At 43.7% G+C, this 26,304-nt stretch overlaps 1 protein-coding gene across 1 annotated transcript; it reads left to right on the top strand.

Moving 5' to 3' along the window:
- Positions 1-6,363: 6,363 nt before the first annotated feature.
- On the top strand, positions 6,364-25,439 carry LOC310872132 (hippocampus abundant transcript 1 protein-like). Its single transcript, XM_083783845.1, has 12 exons — positions 6,364-6,584; positions 8,892-8,984; positions 9,194-9,256; positions 11,411-11,538; positions 15,533-15,647; positions 16,679-16,894; positions 17,898-18,011; positions 18,470-18,541; positions 21,249-21,361; positions 22,882-22,979; positions 23,338-23,501; positions 24,237-25,439. The coding sequence occupies exons 1-12, from the start codon at positions 6,540-6,542 to the stop codon at positions 24,468-24,470; spliced, it is 1,455 nt and encodes a 484-aa protein (XP_083639971.1). The 5' UTR covers positions 6,364-6,539; the 3' UTR covers positions 24,471-25,439.
- Positions 25,440-26,304: the final 865 nt, after the last annotated feature.

Raw genomic sequence — 26,304 nt, 5'->3', positions numbered from 1 at the left:
TTAGTCCAGTTACCCTGGGTAAACATAGTACCTTTCCTTTCCTTAGTCCAGTTACCCTGGGTAAACATAGTACCTTTCCTTTCCTTAGTCCAGTTACCCTGGGTAAACATAGTACCTTTCCTTTCCTTAGTCCAGTTACCCTGGGTAAACATAGTACCTTTCCTTTCCTTAGTCCAGTTACCCTGGGTAAACATAGTACCTTTCCTTTCCTTAGTCCAGTTACCCTGGGTAAACATAGTACCTTTCCTTTCCTTAGTCCAGTTACCCTGGGTAAACATAGTACCCTTCCTTTCCTTAGTCCAGTTACCCTGGGTAAACATAGTACCTTTCCTTTCCTTAGTCCAGTTACCCTGGGTAAACATAGTACCTTTCCTTTCCTTAGTCCAGTTACCCTGGGTAAACATAGTACCTTTCCTTTCCTTAGTCCAGTTACCCTGGGTAAACATAGTACCTTTCCTTTCCTTAGTCCAGTTACCCTGGGTAAACATAGTACCTTTCCTTTCATTAGTCCAGTTACCCTGGGTAAACATAGTACCTTTCCTTTCCTTAGTCCAGTTACCCTGGGTAAACATAGTACCTTTCCTTTCCTTAGTCCAGTTACCCTGGGTAAACATAGTACCTTTCCTTTCCTTAGTCCAGTTACCCTGGGTAAACATAGTACCTTTCCTTTCCTTAGTCCAGTTACCCTGGGTAAACATAGTACCTTTCCTTTCCTTAGTCCAGTTACCCTGGGCAGACGCGTCACGTTCCTATAACGGCAGTGGGTGCCCCCCCCTTCCCCCCCAGCGGTGGAAATAAAACGAGTTTTGTTTTTTCGGTTGGTAATTTATTTACAGTTTGCTAATGAACACAGTGTTTCAGTTCACAACGAACACATTAAATTGTTTCAGTATCTTTTGTTTCAACATTTCAGCATGATCAATGATAAACAGTAAAGCAGTCGCTTTGTGGCGGTCGCTTACGAGGAAAGTGTTTCTAGAGTCCTTACATTACAGCTATAACATTAAATTGTTTCAACATTTCTGCATGATCAATGATAAACAGCTATAGCAGTCGCTTTGTGGCGGTCGCTTATTGACGTACCATTTAACGTACGAGGAAAGTGTTTCTCCTAACAGCTGCACGGCTGATGAACTCGTTGGCTATAGCATCCATGTCCAATTCCTGCACCATGTCGCTGTGACAGTTTATCAGAACCAGGTGATTGAGTCTAGCTTGTCCCATTGTGGATCGCAAATATGTCTTTAGTCTCTTTAGCCCTGAAAATGACCTTTCTGCTGTGCATGATGTGACAGGGACAGTCAGCACTTGTTTCACCAGTCTTACGGCCTCTGTTAAAGTAGATCTGGCGATCCCCCCCTCCTCACTTTTGAGGAACTACGCAAACGACGCTTTTGCTCGGCGGCTGGCTGCTATTAGCTCTTAAAAGAGCCGTTGTGTTGGCGCTGATACTGCTGTCAGCCTCGGCAGCTACTTGTAGAGTCGGTGTGGCGACAGCGAGCTCCTCTGGGACTCCCAGATCCCGCCAGACTGGGAGACGGGTCTTGGCGGCGGCAGGCGCAGGAGCGCCGGGCAGTGGCACTGGAGTCGATGTAGCAGCGGGCTCTGGTGGGAGCAGCCGGGTCTTTGAGGCGGCAGCAGCGGCGCCGAATTGTAGGATGGACTGGACTCTCTTCTTCGCAGGAGGTGGCTTCATCATCGTAGTTTCGTAGTCAAATGGAATTGGAAATGAATCCTGTACTGTAATGTATGGACATTTATACTCTCTACCTGGCAGCAGAACAAAAGCCACCTTATTAGCATTTGAATGCCAATGGGCGGCGGCCCAACACCTATCTGGCCCGCGCCCGACGCTGCACAAGCTGGTATGTGACTACGTGACATTTTCATTCAGGACAGTCACTATACAGTGGGTATAGCATATTCTGCTATTAAAACAGAATGCCAGTGGGTGCAGCTGCGCTTCTGCACCCCCGGAGTTGACGCGGCTGACCCTGGGTAAACATAGTACCTTTCCTTTCCTTAGTCCAGTTACCCTGGGTAAACATAGTACCTTTCCTTTCCTTAGTCCAGTTACCCTGGGTAAACATAGTACCTTTCCTTTCCTTAGTCCAGTTACCATGGGTAAACATAGTACCTTTCCTTTCCTTAGTCCAGTTACCATGGGTAAACATAGTACCTTTCCTTTCCTTAGTCCAGTTACCCTGGGTAAACATAGTACCTTTCCTTTCCTTAGTCCAGTTACCCTGGGTAAACATAGTACCTTTCCTTTCCTTAGTCCAGTTACCATGGGTAAACATAGTACCTTTCCTTTCCTTAGTCCAGTTACCATGGGTAAACATAGTACCTTTCCTTTCCTTAGTCCAGTTACCCTGGGTAAACATAGTACCTTTCCTTTCCTTAGTCCAGTTACCCTGGGTAAACATAGTACCTTTCCTTTCCTTAGTCCAGTTACCCTGGGTAAACATAGTACCTTTCCTTTCCTTAGTCCAGTTACCCTGGGTAAACATAGTACCTTTCCTTTCCTTAGTCCAGTTACCCTGGGTAAACATAGTACCCTTCCTTTCCTTTTTGGGGGCTCCAGGTCACCAAGGCTTCTCTTGGGCACCACTCTGATGTCATCCCCGAATCTGATTTGATTAAAAAAAAAGAAGCATAATTAGTTCAGAAGCAAGCTACATGCACATCACAATTTGCGTCATGTCATCATGACGTACAATACACTATAACGTATCATTATCAATTCATTGTCAATCTGAATTTAATGTTTGTGTAATGGACAGACATTAAAGCTGGATATAGGAGGGGCTGTATCAACAGCTTTATTTCATTTTAATAATATTATTATTACTTGTTTGTCTACTTAATTGTGGGACCTCCTCAGCTCCGTCAGCTTCCCATTCACTGCTGCTCCCAGCATGCCTGGTGGGCCTTCTTTAATGTGGCTTCTATACATAGAATCAAGGAAAAGGCGATAATGAGAAGACAGTGGACCCGATTTATAATTTAGGCATTTAGCAATGTAAATCGCTCTTAATCCAGAGCTATTTACATTTAAGCAAGAACAAAACATGGCAATACAAAACAATACATGCTCGAAGTCAACTAGAATTCAAGCAGTCCAATTATCTCAGTGGAAGCACACTAGCCCAGAATATAGAATATATTGGAAGTGAGCTGCGATGAAGAAGCTTGTGAGCAAATGAAGTTAGGCTTTTAAAATACCATGGTGCTACGCCGTGCAGATTTCTGCAATGGCCGGGGCCCGGGTGTCATCATTTACCTGATGTTTTCTGAGGCTGATTTGAAAACTGTCAAGTGGCATTTCTTCCTCAGCCTATAGTGGGAATAGGCATGCACGGCTTGGGAAGCCGTGGATATGCACGGCTTGGGATATCTGTGGATATGCTCCTGAGGACTCGGAGGAGGATTCTAAAAACGACTTATAAATCCTAAAGCCTTGTTTATACTTCACTGTGCAACGGTCCTATGCTGGAAAATAGCAGATATGCAAACTCACAGCACATCTCATTCAAGACACTGAACTTGCAGTCGCAGATCTGCCATTTTTGCCATCCAAATGCATTAGCCTATATGGTTAAATGGGCCCTAAGAGGTCTCCACCAGGAGGATAGGAGAGTGTGTGATGTTTGGCAAAATGTTTAGGAGTAATTTAAACATGTTTGTTTGGGTTTGTCGTTTGTGTGTGTGTGGTGTGTGTGTGTGTGTGTGTGTGTGTGTGTGTGTGTGTGTGTGTGTGTGTGTGTGTGTGTGTGTGTGTGTGTGTGTGTGTGTGTGTGTGTGTGTGTGTGTGTGTGTGTGTGTGTGTGTGTGTGTTTGTGTGTGTGTGTGTGTGTGTGTGAGAAGCAACTTGGCCTGTTGTAGCGCCACCATGAGGCTGATTTGAAAACTGTCAAGTGGCATTTCTTCCTCAGCCTATAGTGGGAATAGGCATGCACGGCTTGGGAAGCCGTGGATATGCACGGCTTGTTGGGATACACTGCCATCATGCCATGTCTTCCTTCCCAGAATGCATTTATTTCATGCGGATTCCAAGGGATTCGATTTCCCAAAAGTTGCGTAACTCTGATTGATTGATTGATTGAAATATTTATTAACAGTTTGTAGAATTTACAGTACATTTTAAGCACAAACTCAATACAAAGACTGTCAACTGTGAGTGGATGACCCAATTAAGCATTACACTTGTTTACAACAGGGTCCACATTGTTCAATTCATCAAAACATTTAAAGACATACAAACATTTAGAGACATACAAATAGACATTTTTATGTAGCTAAAGAACAGAACAGGAATTCATCATATGGGAAGCAAAAAAGGGAAAAGATACAATATACAGTGAGGGAAAATGGTGGGGGGGGGGATTCAGATTTTACAGAGGCCAGTTTCGAATTGCAGCCATCCGTAGGTGCCCTTTGAGAGCGGTTTTGAAGGAGTCAAGGGATTCACATGTCTTAATGACTGTTGTTAGGGCGTTCCACATTTTGGTGGCATAGAAGCGAAAATAATTTAGTCCCTTGTTTGTGCCGAATCTGGGTTGTACATGGTTTGTTGCACTCCCTCTGGTGTTGTGGGTGTGGACTTCGTTTACATTAAGGAAGTATCTAGACAGGTACATGGGTATCTTGGTGGTGTATCGAATCTTGTGGACCAGACCCATTGCAAGATGCTGTACTCTGTCGTCGACCCTAAGCCATCCCAGCCTGTCAAAGTGGGCAGGGGTGAGGTGGGTTCGGGGGGTGAGGCCAAGTAGGAGCCTGACCAGTTTGTTTTGGGAGGTCTGGAGCCTTGTTTTAAGGGCCTTTGAGGTGCTGTGGTACCAAGAGGTGGATGCATAGTCAAAGAAACCTTGTACGAGGGCTCCTGTTAAGGTCTTCAAGGTGTTTTTGCTGACCAGTGAGGAGATCCTGTAAAGGAATCTTGTTCTGTGATTGACTTTTTTGATTACGTTGGTGGCCATTTTATCACCGGAAAGATTGGCCTCCAGGATGGAACCTAGGTAGGTAATTTGATCTTTTCGTGTGATAATATTGTCACCCACTCTAACCAAGAAGCCATCTGCCTTGCTGAGTTTACTATTTGATCCGAAGAGGATGGATTCAGTTTTTCCCAGGTGTAAGGATAGTTTGTTATCAGCGAGCCAGGTGCAGATTCTACCGAGTTCAGAGCTGAGGGTCTTTTCAACCTGCAGTTTGTTCCTGTCCGAGACCAGCAGTGCTGAGTCATCTGCGAACAGGAACAAGTTGCAGTCACAAGCTGAAGTCATGTCGTTAACATAAATTAGGAACAGTAAAGGCCCTAGTATGCTTCCTTGTGGGACGCCACAGCTCACTGGGAGGGGAGGGGACAGTGTTCCGTTCACCTCCACCATCTGTTCTCTCCCCTCCAGGTAGGATTGCATCCAGCTCACTGATGTGCTATCAAAACCAATAGCTTTAAGCTTGTTAACCAGTATGGAGTGGTTCACGGTGTCAAACTCTCTCTCTCTCCGACGCTGATGTGCATCACTTCAATGTGCACAACTTCAGTTGTGATATTTAGCGTGGTGACTTCTCCTTGCACCAGCCATTCAAATACACTTTATGATATTTAGCGTGGTGACTTCTCCTTGCACCAGCCATTCAAATACACTTTCCAGTGCAACTATAGTCCTTCATTCAGTCTCCATTTTTCCTGTGACCATTTTCCAATATTGGTCTCCGCCAATTAGGACTCCTAATTCCACTGCATCCATCCCTATGATGGGTACATCTGCTATGGGCATTCCTTTTGCTTCCAAGACACACACACACACACACACACACACACACACACACACACACACACACACACACACACACACACACACACACACACACACACACACACACACACACACACACACACACACACACACACACACACTCGCACGCACGCACGCACGCACGCACGCACACACACACACACACACACACACACACACACACACACACACACACACACACACACACACACACACACACACACACACACAATATATAGGCCTATAGGCCTATACATGAGAACGAAACTATGGTTGATTGATTGATATACACATATATACAGTAGCCTATACTACTATGCAAAAAAAATAAAACATACAATTAAACGGTTTAATATAGATTATAGAAATCAAAAGAACAAGTGCGCTCCCCGGGTGCGCATATATATCTGAACGCACCCCCTAGCACCACACACACAGGGTCGGCCGGGCCACGCTGCATCGCGAAATGCGCGCACCTTGTGTGTGTGTGTGTGCTGTGGCACTTCAACGCACATCATCAGCAGGTCGACGCGAATCACAGCAGAGGAATGTAGAAGAATCCCCAAAGCCCAGGCAGCAGGCTAACAACTTTAGCACTCACCATCCGACACTCACTCACACGACACGACGGAATAGAACCAACGCAGCACGCTGGAAGAATCGGCACGCCCGCACACACGCGCACAGCACCATGGACTTCATGTGAACATCGGCGTGAAGAATCAAAGATGTGAGATGGTCCAGGAAGACTCCAATGACATCATGTTGGTCCGTGGAGCTGTAAGTCATTAGCACGCACGGCTAATGTATGCTAACCTGCCCCGCATACACAACAGTAGCCTATATACTATACGGATGTGTTCCGTTTGTTTATATTATTATTGTGCGTGTTGGCTAACAGCACTGGTCCGCTATTACACACTATTAACTATTCTATCGACGACTGGCTAATAGTAAATAACCCAGCTAGTACATTACTAGTAGTAATGCTAGTTCATCAGTTGACTTGATACTAACTAACTATAACTGCTGTGCGTAATGTGGCGACGGACCAGCTGACCAGCAGGTCTCTTTCTTACTGTATGTGTATTCTCATTCTTTCTTTCATTGGTTAATGAAATTAAATGTAGTGTTTGTTACTGTTTATTATCTCCGCTATTATTAGGATGGAACCGGAACCAAGTCATTTGACAGTTGACTGACAGACTGACTGAATGAATGAGTGACTGGCTAATTGTTGCATGTTTGCATTTGCACCTTATTTCAGAATTCACCTAACACACTTATGGCTATGCTATCAATTCAAAGCAGCTTTATTGGCTACGTTTACGTTGCCAAAGCAAGTATCAAATTATAATAAAAACAGTTGAAAATGGGGAAAGTATATACAGTTGGAAGAGGGGGTACAGCATTGAGTAAACAGAGCTATGTCAAATTGCATCCTTATATATGTTATATAATACAATCTATCTATGACTGGCTAATAACTAGCTCTGGTCCATAGATAGCTTTAACGCATTAGAGATTAGAGCTATGGCCCAGAGCTAGCTAATAACCAGCTAGTAATGCTATGGTTATCAACTGACTTGATTAACTAAGTGCACTCTGAGTGGTACTGTGAATCTCTTTATTATCGCTGCTATAGTCTTTGTTACTGTTTAATTATCACTTCCATTATTATTCTTATTTTAGTTTTTATTATTGCTGATTCAAAGTGGAGTTAAGGAGCCGGAAGCAAATAATTTGACAGTTGACTGACTGACTGACTGACTGACTGACTGACTGACTGACTGACTGACTGACTGACTGACTGAATGACTAGACAGCACAACATCATATCTACCGCTATGCAACACCCTGTCATCCTCCCAATTTAGTATTTTTAAATTTAATAAAATAATAATATAACATAATAATTAGCACGTTTCTCAGGTATTTATTTATTATTGTATTAGGTACTACTAGTAGGTAGACACTCGATCTCCAATCTTCAGTGAATATGTTTGCCACAATGTGGCACCACTAAGGTGGCTGATATCATACGATGTGTGTGTGGTCATTAAACTATTAATAGGCCTACAACAGGCAAACATAAAACGGTGGCATTACAGAGAGAGACGGCACTCAGCTAGTTTGACTGTTTTCTGTTCAGCTTTCAGTTTCCATTCAACACAAACCTCTGCTTTCAGTTTCCATTCAACACAAACCTCTATTCTCTTCTGCTGTACTGAAATCAGACCCATATCAGTGAAAACATCCGAGCCAGAGGTCACATGCTCATAATAAGTATGGACTGAAATGACCAGAGTGAGACAATGGACTGGTTTCCACTTCCCAGCTTACAAGTTACAACCCACATGCATGAATTCATGATGTTGGTGGTTATACTTCCTGTTCTCTCCACCATGTCCTCTCTCTCACTCTCACTCTCACTCTCACCCTCTCTCTCTATTACTTCTCCCCCTCCCCTCTGCACCTGTCATCCTCTCTCTTCCTACTTATTCCCTCCATCCCTTCCTCTCCACCTCTTTCTTGCAACACCTCTCACTCACTCACTCACTCACTCACTCACTCACTCACTCACTCACTCACTCACTCACTCACTCACTCACTCACTCACACACACACACACACACACACACACACACACACACCCACACACACCCACAGAGAGCCCGGTCGAGTTTTGCCAGGTTACCCCAGCTCTCCTCTCCCTGGTATTTGACCAGGAGAAACCAGATTGAAAGGGAAGCAACGCAGGACCTGGTCAGTGTTTTTATCTCACTGGTTAGGGCGAGGATTTGGATTGATTTCAGATTTCACCAGGGAATGAAGAATTTGGACACCTTTGTACAACGATGGTGTTTCAACCATGTCATTTGCTCAGTTGTTGATGAGACTCTTCTTTTTGGTTTGGCTTTTGTGTAAGTGTTTGTTTTGAACCTCAAATGTCTGTTTGAAAACAACTGAAGTGTCACTGGTTTTTAGTTTGTAAATAAAAGGGTTTTTAGAAAAGTCAAAGTCTCTCTCTCTCTCTCTCTCTCTCTCTCTCTCTCTCTCTCTCTCTCTCTCTCTCTCTCTCTCTAGTCTGGAGGTAGCAGAGCCAGGGTCAGTCATGCAGTCGTTGTAATCTTCCTGGAGTTCTTCGCCTGGGGGCTGCTGACCACCCCCATGTTGACCGTCAGTAAAACGCATACATCTTTACTGTGTGTGTGTGTGTGTGTGTGTGTGAGACAGACATAAAAACCCTGTTTTATGTGTGTTTGCGTTGTAATTCGTTACACCACTTATCTTGTAAGCAACCCATGAAATATGGGAATTCAATCTCTTCTACTATCCTCTGCTCCTCTACTATCTCCTATCTTCCTCACTCCTCTCTCTTCCTCCAGGTTCTCCATGAGACCTTTCCTCGTCACACCTTTCTGATGAATGGATTGGTTCAGGGAGTGAAGGTAAGGAACAGCTGACCAATATCCTGCATTGCATCTGTCGACTAAAACTAAGACGAAATATTCGGTGACTACCTTTTTTCACTGACGAAAACGAAATGTAAACTAAATGTAAACTAAGCTATGATGTCTAAAGCCAAGACTAAATATCCTGACAATTTCGTCAACAAATAAAAACTAGACTAAAAGGTTAGGAAGGGACTAGTGGACAAGAGATCCAGTATATGTCATTTTACACTTGGTTGCATGCTGATGCGCGATGTGCTGTGAGCTTGTAGATCGGCTATTTTCAGCAAGTGTAAAAACAGTCATTACGATGGCATCAAGGCCCACCGAAATACACTTTAGTCGACTAAATCAACTGTAGATTGAGTCGACTAAAATCTTATGATATTTAGTCGACTAAACCTAGACTAACACTAAAACATTCCAGGTGACTAAAATTTGACTGAACTAAAATCTAAATTTGCTACCAAAAACAACACTGCGTGCCACTTACTCTGATCTTGTGCTTTTGTAAGTTGCTCTGGATAAGCGTGTCTCTCAATTCTAAATGGATTGACACCTTGTTAATGTTAGAATCGCATCACCGTGAAGAATTGTGAGGCACCTGCTATCTAAATCACGAGAACTTTGAGATCAGCCTTTAATGATGTTGTGTGAATAGTATGAAAACTATTACAATATGTGACCTAAAGGATGACTTCCATCTTTCCGAAGACATGAATCACCAAGGTGTAGGGATGGGCATTTGGGTATTGTTTGTAAACGTGTACACTTAGGAATGTTGCCTGTTATCCACAGCTAAGCGCAGGTTGATGTCATATTTATAGATGTAACATTGCAGTGCACATCATCACAAGCCGTGGTCACACCAACAGCATAATTGAGGTGTAGTGCATGTTGACCTACATGAATGCAGGGAGCAGAGAGACAACGGGCTGAACAGAGTTGACATAAAGTTAGTCATTTGTCATTCTACAGAATGTACAGTATATCTTTTTGGAAGTGGTCTCTTCTCCTTGATTCCAACCATGGTTTCAGAGCAAACAAAGCTTTTCATTTATTGTATAAGCCAAGCCCTTCAACACTGAAGTTAAACTTAACTGGGATCTATATACAACTGTAATACAAAAAAAAAAACACCTATCCTGTGCGTTTGAAGTTAACCCATTCTGACCTGAGATCAGATTCATACGAGGTTTCCACTGGACACACACTGGTCTGATGAACCCATTCTGACCTGAGATCAGATTCTAAAAATGTCAGTCGTTCTTCGATTTTTCAAAAATAGCAGACCTACAAGCTCGTATCGCGCCACTCGGTGGCGCGATATGAGCTTGTAGATCTGCTATTTTTAAATAGCTAAAGCATAACATGATGCTGACACCAAAATGGGTGCCCGTTCAGAATGGGTTAATACTGTATAGATTTTAATTTGTGGCGTCTTTCTATCCAGGAAGATAACTCTGGGCCGTGTAAGGCCATGCACCCCCAGAGAGTGGACCTAATCAATCCATTTAACTTTTCAGTCCTTCACTAGTGGTGCCCATCGGCAGATTTGGCACTTTGGTAGGCGGTGCAGCGTGCGTCCCATCATTGATTTGAACCAAGCACTTCCACAACTAATTAACGTGCACGTAGGCAGAACTGCCGCCGGTTGCCTTGAAAAATAGAACCAGCGTGTAGAACAGCTAGTGTAGAACAGTATTGTTTTATAGGAACAATTAACATGTAATATTTAAATCATTTATATTACGTTTTATTAATTCATTTAAAATGTTTAAATTAAACAAATGGTGAATATTTCGTCTTTAAATTAAATCCATGTGAATTAAGCAGCCCCTACTCGTTGAACTGTGTTTGTATGTTAATGAACGATAAAGTTGAACATAAGGTCTGATATAATGAAGGATAATTCATTCAGAATATTTTATGAGGTTATCCCTGTGTGTGTGTGTGTGTGTGTGTGTGTGTGTGTGTGTGTGTGTGTGTGTGTGTGTGTGTGTGTGTGTGTGTGTGTGTGTGTGTGTGTGTGTGTGTGTGTGTGTGTGTGTGTGTGTGTGTGTGTGTGTGTGTGTGTGTGTGTGTGTGTGTGTGTGTGTGTGTGTGTGTGTGTGTGTGTGTGTGTGTGTGTGTGTGTGTGCATGCGCGTAGGGTCTGCTGTCATTCCTGTCAGCTCCGCTGATTGGTGCGATGTCAGATGTGTGGGGCAGGAAATCCTTCCTCCTCATAACCGTCTTCTTCACATGCGCACCCATCCCTCTGATGAGACTCAGCCCCTGGTGAGACGTGTGTGTGTGTGTGTGAGACCCAACATGATTATTAAATATTAACCCATTCCCATTTAGGTGTGTAAAGCCTATATGTTGTTATACCTTTCATCTGTCATTTAGATATCGTTGATGTCGCGCAGAAACCTCTTATCTCTGTAGTGTTTTTGAGGGGCCCTCCTATGCCCAGCGTTGTGTGTGTGTGTGCGCGCGCGTGTGTACCCCATAGCGATGATTTGATTGGCTGAGCACCCCATAGCAATGGAAGTATTGGTTAAAAATTGAGGACAGAAAATTAAGGACGCCAAAAGTGATTGGCCAGATTGGAATTGAGAATAAAAATTCATTCATTCATTCAAACCTTTATTTATTCTCAAAAGACATTGAGGTTACCCTCATTTGCAGTGTCGCCGACTCGAGATACACCCTAATACAGCAGAGATTAAGGTTGGGCGATATGCCAATTCTTTTCAATCGCCAATCGTCTGTCTAAAAATCGGCGATTGACGATGTATTCGTGTCATTAAAGTAAAGTGAGAACAGCTCACTGCAGGTCGCAAAAAAGCCAGATCTACAAGCTCTCAAGGCGCCGCGTCCTGCCTGTTTTTGCAGCTCTGTTCGCTACGCGTTGAGAGCTTGTAGATCCGTCTGTTTTTGCAGCAAAACTGCGCAGCCAGGGTAACAAAATAAGAAATAAGTTTAGATGAAGTGTAGTTGGAACGGACAAGCAGCTGCAAGCTAAGCTAACATCACAACCACTGGCTGGTGACAGTGTTAAACATGTAGCCTGCCTGCCCTAGTAACTTCTCCTGGAGAAGTCTTGCCTCCCCGCACCGGCGTCGGAGGCTCAGAGGGTCGCCCACATGCTGCTGCTGATAAACAGGCTCTCAAGGCGCAGAGTCCTGCCTGTTGCTTATACAGTATAGGCTCGGGGATCGTTAGCTTAGCTTAGCGTGTAGCTACTGATTCAACACACTGAACTTCATCTATACTAACACTATCAGCCTGTTTTTTTTTTTTTTCTTGACTTCACGGGTGGCGCATTGGGATTGTGATGAGACACAAGACAGCAGTGTGCATTCTGTTGTGACTGTATATTATTAAACTGCATGGGTCTGGACTCCGGAGCGTAAACAACATGTAGGCTACAGTAACAATAGCCTTCCTCGGCTCGGCTCCCTCGGCTCACAGTGAGCAACTGAGCATCACGGCTGCGGGGACTGGGAGTCGGGACCATACCATTATAACGGGAGGAGGGGATTTCCACCCGGCCGCTGTTACTACTTTCCTGGACCAAATTGATTCACATGTTGCGCACACTTTACAGGTTAAAAATCGTCCCGAAAAATCGCCTTATAAAAATATTCGGCGATTGGATTTGTATATTCGCGATTGACGATGTATTCGTATCGTCACCCAACCCTAGCAGAGATACACCCTAATACAGCAGAGATACACCCTAATACAGCAGAGATACACCCTAATACAGCAGAGATACACCCTAATACAGCATTTACACCCTAATACAGATACACCCTAATACAGCAGAGATACACCCTAATACAGATACACCCTAATACAGCAGAGATACACCCTAATACAGATACACCCTAATACAGCAGAGATACACCCTAATACAGCAGAGATACACCCTAATACAGCAGAGATACACCCTAATACAGCAGAGATACACCCTAATACAGATACACCCTAATACAGCAGAGATACACCCTAATACAGATACACCCTAATACAGCAAAGAGATACACCCTAATACAGCAGAGATACACCCTAATACAGCAGAGATACACCCTAATACAGCAGAGATACACCCTAATACAGCAGAGATACACCCTAATACAGCAAAGAGATACACCCTAATACAGCAGAGATACACCCTAATACAGCATTTTTCAAAGCAAAAAACAAAACCGAACGGAAAGGAACAGCAATGTTTTCTCATCGCGTGATATAATAAATGTTTAATAGCAGTTGCAGACGCTTGTGGGTAAGTCTGCAATCAATCAATCAATCAATTGAGGACAGAAAAGTGAGGACACCAATTGTGATTGGCCGGAATAAGATGATGTATGATGATAAGAGCGCCCCTCACTTCACACTGGTGTGATTGATTTATAAATGAATGGCCTAACTTGATCGTACTACAATTACAGCGTCACACAAAAGCATATCTGCAACATTTGAGCTTGTAGATCTGCTGCTTTTGATGCTTTTGAATTTGAAGTTTTTCAGAAAACATAGAAGGTGTTCTTAAAAGTGCTCAGTTCTAAATGGGTTAACATATTTCATTGATATTGTTTTCCAGCTTTGTGTCTTGCCTAAGTCAATGAACCAGAGAGAGACAGAAAGTGAGGCAGTCAGTCAGTCAGTGGGTGCTAATGAAGCTGTGCTGGTGAACAGTGGTGCCAACATAATGCTGTGTGCTGTTCAGTCACATGCTTCTCATATGAGAGACCTGGGGGCAAAGATCAGCCTCCAGGAAGCAGGCTTAACCATGCAGTGACGCGGCCAGTCTGTGAAGCAGCCAGGCTGTTGAATAGTCTGAGAATCAGTCGGACAGCGGCTAAACCAGTCAATCAGTGAAACAAGTCAGTCCTAGTCCACATATATAGCATTGTCTTGCCATTGACTTCCAGTGGGCCAGTTGAATGCAGGTGTCAACAGTGATAATGTGATGGTTAAACTGTCCTGTTTGCTACGTGTATCTAGAGGAATGAGGCCTGTGTTTAAGCTGATCTACAGTACCCAGTATGTAGAGGAATGAGGCCTGTGTTTAAGCTGATCTACAGTACCCAGGCCGTGCAGGGAAAAGGGCCCATTATTGGTTAAACTTAAATGTCTAACGACCTGTACTTTACAAACCACTCTGGCATTTGTTTCTTAAGGTCATTATAGCCTATGAAAGGAACAAAACTACAGTGTTCCATCTAGCGAGTGAGAAAACCGCTCGTACTGTACGTATCCACAAGTCATAAGATAGATAGATCTGGACAGATAGACCTTTATTGATCCTGCAGGGAAGATTCAGTTCAGTCATGGCTGGTTCTGAAACAAAGGACTGATATAGAAAGTAACAGTGATGCAGCCAGTTGTAACGAAAAAGAAGAAAAACGGGATGGATGTTGTATTTTGTCATTGAACACGAGTACAACGAAATCGTCTTGATGGTGGCATCAATCCAATGCAAAAGGAGCAATAGAATGCATAGATATAGGTTCATTCATTAGGTACTAATGAATAAACAGATATAGGTTCATTCATTAGGTACTAATGAATAAACAAACGGTCTGTTTATGTACAGTAGTAGGTATTATGTAACTATCACTTGAACAGATGCGAAGCATAGCGGAAAAGTTAGGAGTCAAAACAAAAAGGAAAGGACACGACTGCTAAGCATGCCAAAACATGTCTGCCTCCTTTGGCACACCGGACAGCAAAAACTGTTCAGACAAATTAATTACAGAGCCACAGTGTTGCTTTGAACAGCATATTAGTGATTAAAACAGGCAGTGTACTTTTTCCCGGGAACAAGAAAGTCATCAATTGAGTGCCCATTGCCTTCTTTACATTCTTTGTCTTTTTTAAATCACTGGAAAAGTACAATGCCTGTGTTGAATGTGTACATTGTGATGAATTACGACGAACGAAGCAACACTTTGGCTCTGTAACTTGTAACCGATTTAAGTTAAGTGTTAAGGTGGGGTTCTATGACGTATTTCAGGTGTGAGTCAGAAGTTTTATCACGATACAAAAACACCATATCAATTCTCCAGATAACAATTTGATATATACAGATATCACGCATTAGTACAAGTCTGCAAATCGTTGCAATCGTCTGCAAAGCTGGCTAGATAGAACACTTTAGTAGAGGAAATGCATTGTATCTTTTCATGGGCTACTGTACCAATAAGAAGAGGAACAGAATGAACATGTTAATTAGTCTCTGAGTAATCTACTTAACCTGTGTCTCTTCATGTGTGTATAGGTGGTATTTCGCTTTGATCGCTGTATCAGGGGTCTTTGCCGTGACCTTCTCAGTCATCTTTGCCTACGTGGCTGATATCACAGAGGAACACGAGAGGAGTACGGCTTATGGACTGGTAAATATGTCATTAGTAACGGTGTATTATATGTTATGGAGACTTTAGCCCTGTTTAGCCGTAGCCTTTCACCCTGTTTAGCCTTTAGCCCAGAACCTTCCCTAAAACATCCGGGATAACGCTCCACACGTCCCAGACTCTTCTCCCTTCTGGCTCCCAAACTGTGGAACGAACTCCCCATTGCTGAACTGCAGACTCAATTCCCAATTGAGTCCGCCATAATCTGAAGACTCACCTCTTCATCCAGTGTTCATTTGAATTAAAACTAAAAGACTAAGGTTTTTGATATTTTAGTGGACTACGACTAGGTTAGAACTAAGATGAGGTTGTAACTTGTAACTGCCAGGCAGGAGGTCTAGAGGAGGAAATCCAAAGAAGATTTATGGAAGTAGTGAAAGAGGACATGTAGTTGGTGTGAGAGAAGAGGAGGCAGACGACAGGGTGAGATGGAGGCAGATGATTGGCTGTGGCGACCCCTGGAGGGAAAAGAAGAAGAAGTCGACTAAGACTAAACAATTTCCAGATGACTAAATGGTGTGTTCAAAAGACTAAGACTAAATCAGATGACTAAATGGTGTGTTCAAAAGACTAAGACTAAATCAGATGACTAAACGGTGTGTTCAAAAGACTAAGACTAAATCAGATGACTAAACGGTGTGTTCAAAAGACTAAGACTAAATCACAATTGGCTGTCAAACTTTAACCCATTTTGTGCGGGAACCCATTTTGGTGTTAGCATCATGTTATGTTTAGCTATTTAAAAATAGCAGACCTACAAGCTCGTAGCGCGCCACTCGGTGGCTTGTAGGTCTGCTATTTTTGAAAAATCAAAGAACGACCGACATAGAAACGTAGCTTTTTCAGAAAACTGTCATTTTCAAACAGATATTTTTAGAATCTGATCTCAGGTCAAAATGGGTTAAACTATGACTAAGACAAACAAACAGGTGAGCTGATGTCGGGCTCTACTACATATACGTACACCGGTATATATATATGTTTAAAGATTGTCCTTCTACTTATTATTCCAGGTGTCCGCTACCTTTGCGGCCAGCCTGGTGACCAGTCCGGCCATCGGGGCGTACCTGTCGGCCAACTACGGTGACAGCCTGGTGGTGCTGGTTGCCACGGTGATTGCCGTAATAGACATCGCCTTTGTGTTCTTCGTGGTCCCCGAGTCACTGCCGGACAAGATGAGACTGGCCACCTGGGGACTCCCTTCCTGGGAACAGGCTGACCCATTTGCTGTGAGTTTACAGGACATTTCATCCCTCACCTCATTGTTACCACTAACCCCCCCAAATGAATTCCTTTTGATGTGAATGCATATGGACTTCAACCCCTATTGACCATATGCACAGGGCTGCCATCTTGCCAGCAATGTGCTAACTAGGTGCAACTTCCCATAGACGGCCCATTCATCCAAACACAAAAGTCCTATCTAATTGTATTAACCCATTCTGAACGGGCACCCATTTTGGTGTCGGCATCATGTTATGCTTTAGCTATTGAAAAATAGCAGATCTGCAAGCTCATATCGCGCCACCGAGTGGCGCGATACGAGCTTGTAGGTCTGCTATTTTCGAAAAATCGAAGAGCGACTGACATTTTTAGAATCTGATCTCAGGTCAGAATGGGTTCATCAGACCAGTGTGTGTCCGGCGGAAACCTCGTATGAATCTGATCTCAGGTCAGAATGGGTTAAATAACGTCAAACTCACCAAAATTGCAGCTGTACATCTCTCCGCAATGTGTTTGCTTAATTAAAATCCATATTTAGGAATGTTATGAGCTACTCCCTGTCAAGACATTCCTTGCAGATGATTTTCTTTTAAGTGCTGGAGTTTGGAAGTGCTCGTTGACTATCACTCAACAGCCCAATGCGTACCACCTGTTTTGAATTAGCACATTTGACGTTATTTAATACAATTAGATAGGACTTCTCTGTTTGGATGAATGGGCCTTCTATGAGAAGGTGCAACTACAGTAGTTAGCACCTTGCTGGCGAGATGGCAGCCGTGTGCATTTGGTCAATACCAATGGTTCTCAAAGGCGTATATCTAGTTTGCGTCCGAGCATAAACTGGAGGCCCTTGAAATGAAAAGTATGTTCAGTGTTTCCCCTGTCATTGCCTTGGGGGTGGATGGAGGAATAAAGCTGTGTTGTCTGTGTTTAAAGTATGTTCAGTGTTTCCCCTGTCATTGCCTTGGGGGTGGATGGAGGAATAAAGCTGTGTTTGTGTGTTTATAGTCTCTGCGTCGTGTGGGGAAAGACCCCACGGTTCTCCTCATCTGTGTCACAGTGTTCCTTTCATACCTACCTGAGGCTGGGCAATACTCAAGCTTCTTCTTATACCTAAGACAGGTAAGCTATAAATAGACTATAGAGCACTGAAATCTAACGTCATTACACATCACACCCAGGTCACGTTTCTTTCCCCCCCGTTCTGAATTCCAATAGAGGTGTTTATTATCACGTCACATAAGAACTGTGTTCCAAAAATAAACCAATGAGCACGACGGAGTGACTGGTCTGGATATGAAGCATCAACTGACGGTTAGAAACGTACACGACGGAGTGACTGGTATGGATATGAAGCATCAACTGACGGTTAGAAACGTACTGTATTAAAATATGAGCCACTGACTATCGTAAACGATACAGAGCCACTTCCCTGACAATAGCCCCCGGACAATTTGTTTGTTTTTTGGACCACAATTCTTATACGAGACGATTCTAAGATGATGCAATGTTATTCTCTTCCCTGACCCAGCGGATGAACGAGTGACGTCACCAGTACATATTCTTTTTCTTTTTACTAGGTGATAGAGTTCTCACCCGCTGCTATCGCTGCTTTCATCGCCATGGTGGGAATCCTGTCAATTATAGCCCAGGTATGAACTGTTCTTTTAACCCATTCTGACCTGAGAACAGATTCTAAAAATGTCAGTCGTTCTTCGATTTTTCTAAAATAGCAGACCTAGCGAGCTTGTAGATCTGCTATTTTTCAATAGCTAAAGCGTAACATAATGCTAACACCAAATGGGGTTCCCGCCCAAAATGGGTTAAAGGAGAATTCCATGCTAGTTTTTTTGTGCAAAAATTCCTTATTGGCTATTTTCCCTACCATAAGCCCTCAATGAATTTCATTGCATTGAATGGGGCTATGGGGTGTTATGCTAGTTCGCTTATTTCCATCGGAAGAAGTAGTAAAGTGTGCCGCTTGGGATATTATTTACATTATGAAGAGAGGATATATACAAAGAAATTATAATTTTGAGCGATGGAAATAAGCGAATTAGCACAACACCCCATAGCCCCATTCAATTCCCATTCAATTCAATGCAATTCATTTAGGGCTTATAGTTGGGGAAATAGCCAATAAGGAGCTTTTGCACAAAATAACACCTGGACCTCTTTGGTGGGGACGTAACAACTACAAAGAAAGGTAAGAAAGCCTTTTAGTATGAAATTCTCCTTTAACCTCAACATGGGCGCACACACACCAGTGTTGGTGAGGTTCTGGCCTAAGGCAGTAAATAACACACCAGTGTTGGTGAGGTTCTGGCCTAAGGCAGTAAATAACACACCAGTGTTGGTGAGGTTCTGGCCTAAGGCAGTAAACACACCAGTGATGGTGAGGTGCTGGCCTAAGGCAGTAAACACACCAGTGATGGTGAGGTTCTGGCCTAAGGCAGTAAACACACCAGTGTTGGTGAGGTGCTGGCCTAAGGCAGTAAATAACACACCAGTGATGGTGAGGTGCTGGCCTAAGGCAGTAAACACACCAGTGATGGTGAGGTGCTGGCCTAAGGCAGTAAACACACCAGTGTTGGTGAGGTTCTGGCCTAAGGCAGTAAATAACACACCAGTGATGGTGAGGTTCTGGCCTAAGGCAGTAAATAACACACCAGTGATGGTGAGGTTCTGGCCTAAGGCAGTAAATAACACACCAGTGATGGTGAGGTTCTGGCCTAAAGGCAGTAAATAACACACCAGTGTTGGTGAGGTTCTGGCCTAAAGGCAGTAAATAACACACCAGTGATGGTGAGGTTCTGGCCTAAAGGCAGTAAATAACACACCAGTGTTGGTGAGGTTCTGGCCTAAAGGCAGTAAATAACACACCAGTGATGGTGAGGTTCTGGCCTAAAGGCAGTAAATAACACACCAGTGTTGGTGAGGTTCTGGCCTAAAGGCAGTAAATAACACACCAGTGATGGTGAGGTTCTGGTCTAAGGCAGTAAATAACACACCAGTGATGGTGAGGTTCTGGTCTAAGGCAGTAAATAACACACCAGTGTTGGTGAGGTTCTGGTCTAAGGCAGTAAATAACACACCAGTGTTGGTGAGGTTCTGGTCTAAGGCAGTAAATAACACACCAGTGATGGTGAGGTTCTGGCCTAAGGCAGTAAACACACCAGTGTTGGTGAGGTTCTGGCCTAAGGCAGTAAACACACCAGTGATGGTGAGGTGCTGGCCTAAGGCAGTAAATAACACACCAGTGTTGGTGAGGTTCTGGCCTAAGGCAGTAAACACACCAGTGATGGTGAGGTGCTGGCCTAAGGCAGTAAATAACACACCAGTGTTGGTGAGGTGCTGGCCTAAGGCAGTAAACAAGGAAAAATAAGAAAAAGGCCACGATGCTGTATATGTATTGACAAGAATCCAACGGTCTTCTTCAGGGTATCAAACTGACAACATTAACAGTAACCTGTTTTATCTGCAAAGAAATGATTGAGAGGACCGTCTATCCACTCACCGCAGATGTTATAGTTATTAGAGGACATTTCTGTTTGCTAACATTAATTGATATGGTTTTGACTTAATTTAACCCATTTTGAGCGGGAACCCCTTTTGGTGGTTACATACATTATGTTATAATTTAGCTATTGAAAAATAGCAGATCTACAAGTGCCTCAAATCTTTCAGAAAATTGTCATGATTTAGATTTTCTTTTTCTTTTTTTCGACGTCAGGCCTAAATGGGTTAATATTAGAAGTTCCACAATATTATATTACTATGTTGTAGCCCACAAACACTGTTCTAATTCACAACTTGGCTTTAAACAAAACAACATAAAAATAGTTCAGATGCACTCAGCTAGAAAGGAGCAAGAATTTACAGTAAATAAGAATTGTTTTAGTGTGAGCTTTAGTTTCCACTGTGCACTTTTACAATCAGTGTTTGGCAGGCATAACAAATAAAAATAGTTTATGCAAGCTTAAACCAGATTTCCTAGCCCTACCTAACTTCTAAAACCAGATGTGAAATTGGGCAAAGTCTTCTAATATTTCACCAATAGGAAATGACACTGTGTTGAAACACTATTTTCTGTTAAAGCATAATGGTGCAATTAATTCCTGTTTATGTCGCGGATTGCTATATGATTAGATGTAGCTACACAGATGTTTCTTATAACCATTCACACCATTTCTAAAGATGTACTAGTTAAGACATTCCTTAAGTTTCAGTGGTGCGACCACAATTCAGTAAGTAGCTTTTTTGAAACTAGTAGTACTAGTTACTAAGAGCTTTGTAAAGACTTTACATGCAAACGTAATAATGACTCTCTCTCTCCCCCTCTGTCTGTCTCTCTCTCAGACGGTGTTATTCAGTGTTCTAATGAGAACTATAGGTAATAAGAAAACGGTTATGTTGGGTCTTGGCTTCCAGATCTTCCAGCTGGCCTGGTACGGGTTTGGATCAGAACCATGGTTAGTAGTCTCTTTTTGTGTGTGTGTGTGTGTGTGTGTGTGTGTGTGTGTGTGTGTGTGTGTGCGCGTGTGCGCCATGTGAACACTAAAGTTCTGTGGGTGGCGGACATGGGGCTTGTGTGTGTTGTCGTCACTGTACGTTGATCGTGAACGGTGTCAAATGCTTGACCATTTCCTGTGGAAGGGGAGTTGACGCCCAACACGCAAAGTTTAAATTGTTTGAACGTTTGTTTCCTTTAGGAATAAGGTTCGGTGTAGGTGTAATTATGTTTATTCTTTGCTGTACTTACTAATAGCCATTCTGCAAGCTTGTGTGACCCATGTCAAAATGTATTTATTTTAAGTATAATTGAGGAGGTATTCAGCAGATATTTCAGTGCAACATTTGGTATATAGCACCTCCTACATTGATGAAGGCAAATCAAATGGACAAGCAGAACTAGTCCTAGTGTGCCACCTGCTGGTAGGACTACCAAATTGTACCAATAAATGCATGGAATGTTCCATTTGGGGGAGAACCATTTCTTTCTGAAGAAAAGAAATCCTTATCATTCTTTCCCCCCCCCCCTCCGACACATTTGGTATTGATATTATGATCGAACACAGTATCTGCTCTTGATCAATGTTGAACAATGACTATAAATTAAATGGTGTATGTTTTGTGTTGGGATGATGTGGGCAGCAGGTACAGTAGAACAGAACAATGACTATAAATTAAATGGTGTATGTTTTGTGTTAGGATGATGTGGGCAGCAGGTACAGTAGAACAGAACAATGACTATAAATTAAATGGTGTATGTTTTGTGTTAGGATGATGTGGGCAGCAGGTACAGTAGAACAGAACAATGACTATAAATTAAATGGTGTATGTTTTGTGTTAGGATGATGTGGGCAGCAGGTACAGTAGAACAGAACAATAACTATAAATTAAATGGTGTATGTTTTGTGTTAGGATGATGTGGGCAGCAGGTACAGTAGAACAGAACAATAACTATAAATTAAATGGTGTATGTTTTGTGTTAGGATGATGTGGGCAGCAGGTACAGTAGAACAGAACAATGACTATAAATTAAATGGTGTATGTTTTGTGTTCGGATGATGTGGGCAGCAGGTACAGTAGAACAGAACAATGACTATAAATTAAATGGTGTATGTTTTGTGTTAGGATGATGTGGGCAGCAGGTACAGTAGAACAGAACAATGACTATAAATTAAATGGTGTATGTTTTGTGTTAGGATGATGTGGGCAGCAGGTACAGTAGAACAGAACAATGACTATAAATTAAATGGTGTATGTTTTGTGTTAGGATGATGTGGGCAGCAGGTACAGTAGAACAGAACAATGACTATAAATTAAATGGTGTATGTTTTGTGTTAGGATGATGTGGGCAGCAGGTACAGTAGAACAGAACAATGACTATAAATTAAATGGTGTATGTTTTGTGTTAGGATGATGTGGGCAGCAGGTACAGTAGAACAGAACAATGACTATAAATTAAATGGTGTATGTTTTGTGTTAGGATGATGTGGGCAGCAGGTACAGTAGCGGCCATGTCGTCCATCACATTCCCAGCCGTCTCTGCTCTGGTTTCTCGATGCGCCTCTCCTGAGCAGCAGGGTAACTAACTGTCTGTCTGTCTGTCTGTCTGTCTGTCTGTGTCTGTCTGTCTGTCTGTCTGTCTGTCTGTCTGTCTCTGTCGGTCGGTCTAGCTCTCACAATCTTCTTTAATTAATTAATTGTGCTTTATTTGCAAGCTTTATTTGCAAGCTCGTAGCGCGCCACCGAGTGGCGCCCTACGAGCTTGTAGGCCTAAATGGCCTAAATTGGTTAAAAACAGTTGATACAAAAACACAGTTGTTGTGTGTTTTCAGCCGCCAACTTTCTACTCTCTAATTTATTACATAAAGTTAACTGTGTGTGTGTTTGTGTGTGTGTGTGTGTGTGTGTGTGTGTGTGTGTGTGTGTGTGTGTGCAGGTGTGGTCCAGGGAATGGTAACTGGCATCAGAGGGCTGTGTAATGGCTTGGGACCAGCTCTCTACGGATTCATTTTCTTCCTGTTTAATGTGGAACTCAACGAACCAACTCTGTTGAACCCAGTCCAACCACAGCCTGTAACACCGACCCGACCCAACATAGCGGTACGCCCACAACACACAGTATGCACGGCACAAAGCTAGAACACGTATGCATTGCAGGTACACTGAATTGACTACATAACTATGCTACACACCCATGTCATTTATTAGTAGGGCTGTTGAAATTACCATGAAACTCACGGGGGAATGGAAACAAACTTAACCCATTCTGATTCAGATTCATACGAGGTTTCCACTGGACACACATTGGTCTGATTGACCCATTCTGACCTGAGATCAGATTCTAAAAAAATGTCAGTCGTTCTTCGATTTTTCAAAAATAGCAGACCTACAAGCTCGTAGCGCGCCACTCGGTGGCGCGCTATGAGCTTGTAGATCTGCTATTTTTCAATAGCTAAAGCATAACATGATGCCAACACCAAAATGGGTGCCCGCCCGGTCAGAATGGGTTAACCATAAATGTTATGTCACATTTTGATAGACATTATATATATATATAATTTATACATTTTCAAACTGTGCATTTAGTTGTTTATTCTGTGTTCAGTTTGCATTGTCAGATGATTCATGAAAACAATGTGGATATTGCAGCATTTATATAAAGTGGTAGTTACAGTTAGTATGCGGTAGACCTCCTCCACTCACGCGAGTGCAGGAACGCACACGAGTCAAGACAAGACGTCTCATAAGGAGAGAGACAGACGGTCTATGGACGAACTCTTCTAGATCCTCAACATGTTCACAAATCACATCTTCTCCTTCACTGTCTGCCTGTAGAAGTCAGTGATTCCTGGTCCTCCCTTCCTGTTCGGAGCCTGTAGTGTCCTGTGTGCCATACTGGTCGCCTGCTTCATCCCAGATCACCACCGCTCGGCCGACACCAAGACCGCGTGCTCCGCCCGCAAGTCCAGCAACGCCTCCGCCACACACGCTCAGAGCGCCAACCCCATGGTCACCATCACCAGCGACACGGAGGACATCGAGCCGCTTCTACAGGACAGCAGCTTGTGACAGCTTGGGAGACCAACGGCACAGAATTCCCCCCCCACTGTTCCTCCTTCCATACATCTCTCTCTCTCTCTGTGTGGAAGCAGAGGTTCTGTTCATGAACCCACATTTATCAACATTTATTTTGTCATTTGGAACCATGTTTAGTGCATGTTCCTCCCGAGACACACAGCAGGAAGTATTTTACTCCCCCCCCCCCCCCCTGTGGTTTCTGCTGTTGCTCTGCTGGGGGTGCTGCTGTTAAGGTCTTCGTTGTTTCCTCAGGCCATGATTTGCATGTTCAGTAACAAGCGCTATAGGTAGCATTGCTACCTTGTAGTCCAGAGCAATGTACCGACCGTGTGTCTTCAAAGCCGCAGGTCTGAGTCTGGACCTTATTCGATTCTTCCTATTTTAATTGTATTGCCCATGTCATTGTCACCTGTCAACCATGTCATTGTCACCTCCCTGGACCCCAGCCCTTCCCATGTGTACCGAGGTATCTGTCACAACTAACCTCCCATGTCCTGTGGATGGTGTAGTAGACCCGGGGTTTCCCCAACCTTTTCCATGCCAAGGACCCCCTGGAATAGCCCAGAGCCACCCTAATGGGAAATGGCTTTTAGTTCCTTTTTTTCCCTTTTCCCCCCCAAGACAATAGCCGATATACAAACTCACAAACGCACTCAAAATTCACATGGAACCAACTGACAGTGAGGAGTTTCACCAGGAGAGAGTCAATGTTCTTGCTGTTGTCACTACCCCCCATCCCCCCCCTACCCCCCACAGCAGAACCTGAAGTGAGGAGTTGTCTTGTACAACGAGGCCTAAAAACTACAATAGGGTCGCAACGCACTCGTAGCTTGCAACGCTACAACCTTTATTTTAAGGATGGAGAACAGTCACATGTTTGGAGGCCTTTTTCAGGCTCCCTGCAGAGAGGTCATCAGAGGAAGCCCCTTTTTCAGGGTCTCTGCAGAGAGGTCATCAGATGAAGCCCCTTTTTCAGGGTCTCTGCAGAGAGGTCATCAGATGAAGCCCCTTTTTCAGGGTCTCTGCAGAGAGGTCATCAGATGAAGCCCCTTTTTCAGGGTCCCTGCAGAGAGGTCATCAGATGAAGGCCCTTTTTCAGGGTCCCTGCAGAGAGGTCATCAGATGAAGGCCCTTTTTCAGGGTCTCTGCAGAGAGGTCATCAGATGAAGCCCCTTTTTCAGGGTCTCTGCAGAGAGGTCATCAGATGAAGCCCCCTTTTCAGGGTCCCTGCAGAGAGGTCATCAGATGAAGCCCCTTTTTCAGGGTCCCTGCAGAGAGGTCATCAGATGAAGGCCCTTCTTCAGGGTCCCTGCAGAGAGGTCATCAGATGAAGCCCCTTTTTCAGGGTCCCTGCAGAGAGGTCATCAGATGAAGCCCCTTTTTCAGGGTCTCTGCAGTGAGGTCATCAGATGAAGCCCCTTTTTCAGGGTCCCTGCAGAGAGGTCATCAGATGAAGCCCCTTTTTCAGGGTCCCTGCAGAGAGGTCATCAGATGAAGGCCCTTCTTCAGGGTCCCTGCAGAGAGGTCATCAGATGAAGCCCCTTTTTCAGGGTCCCTGCAGAGAGGTCATCAGATGAAGCCCCTTTTTCAGGGTCTCTGCAGAGAGGTCATCAGATGAAGGCCCTTTTTCAGGGTCCCTGCAGAGAGGTCATCAGATGAAGGCCCTTTTTCAGGGTCTCTGCAGAGAGGTCATCAGATGAAGCCCCTTTTTCAGGGTCCCTGCAGAGAGGTCATCAGATGAAGCCCCTTTTTCAGGGTCCCTGCAGAGAGGTCATCAGATGAAGCCCCCTTTTCAGGGTCCCTGCAGAGAGGTCATCAGATGAAG

The sequence above is a fragment of the Protomyctophum parallelum genome (assembly GCF_964188405.1).
Source record: "Protomyctophum parallelum genome assembly, chromosome: 15".
NCBI lineage: Eukaryota > Metazoa > Chordata > Actinopteri > Myctophiformes > Myctophidae > Protomyctophum > Protomyctophum parallelum.
The sequence above is the reverse complement of the archived record's forward strand: the minus strand, read 5'-3'. Positions and strand labels throughout refer to the sequence as shown.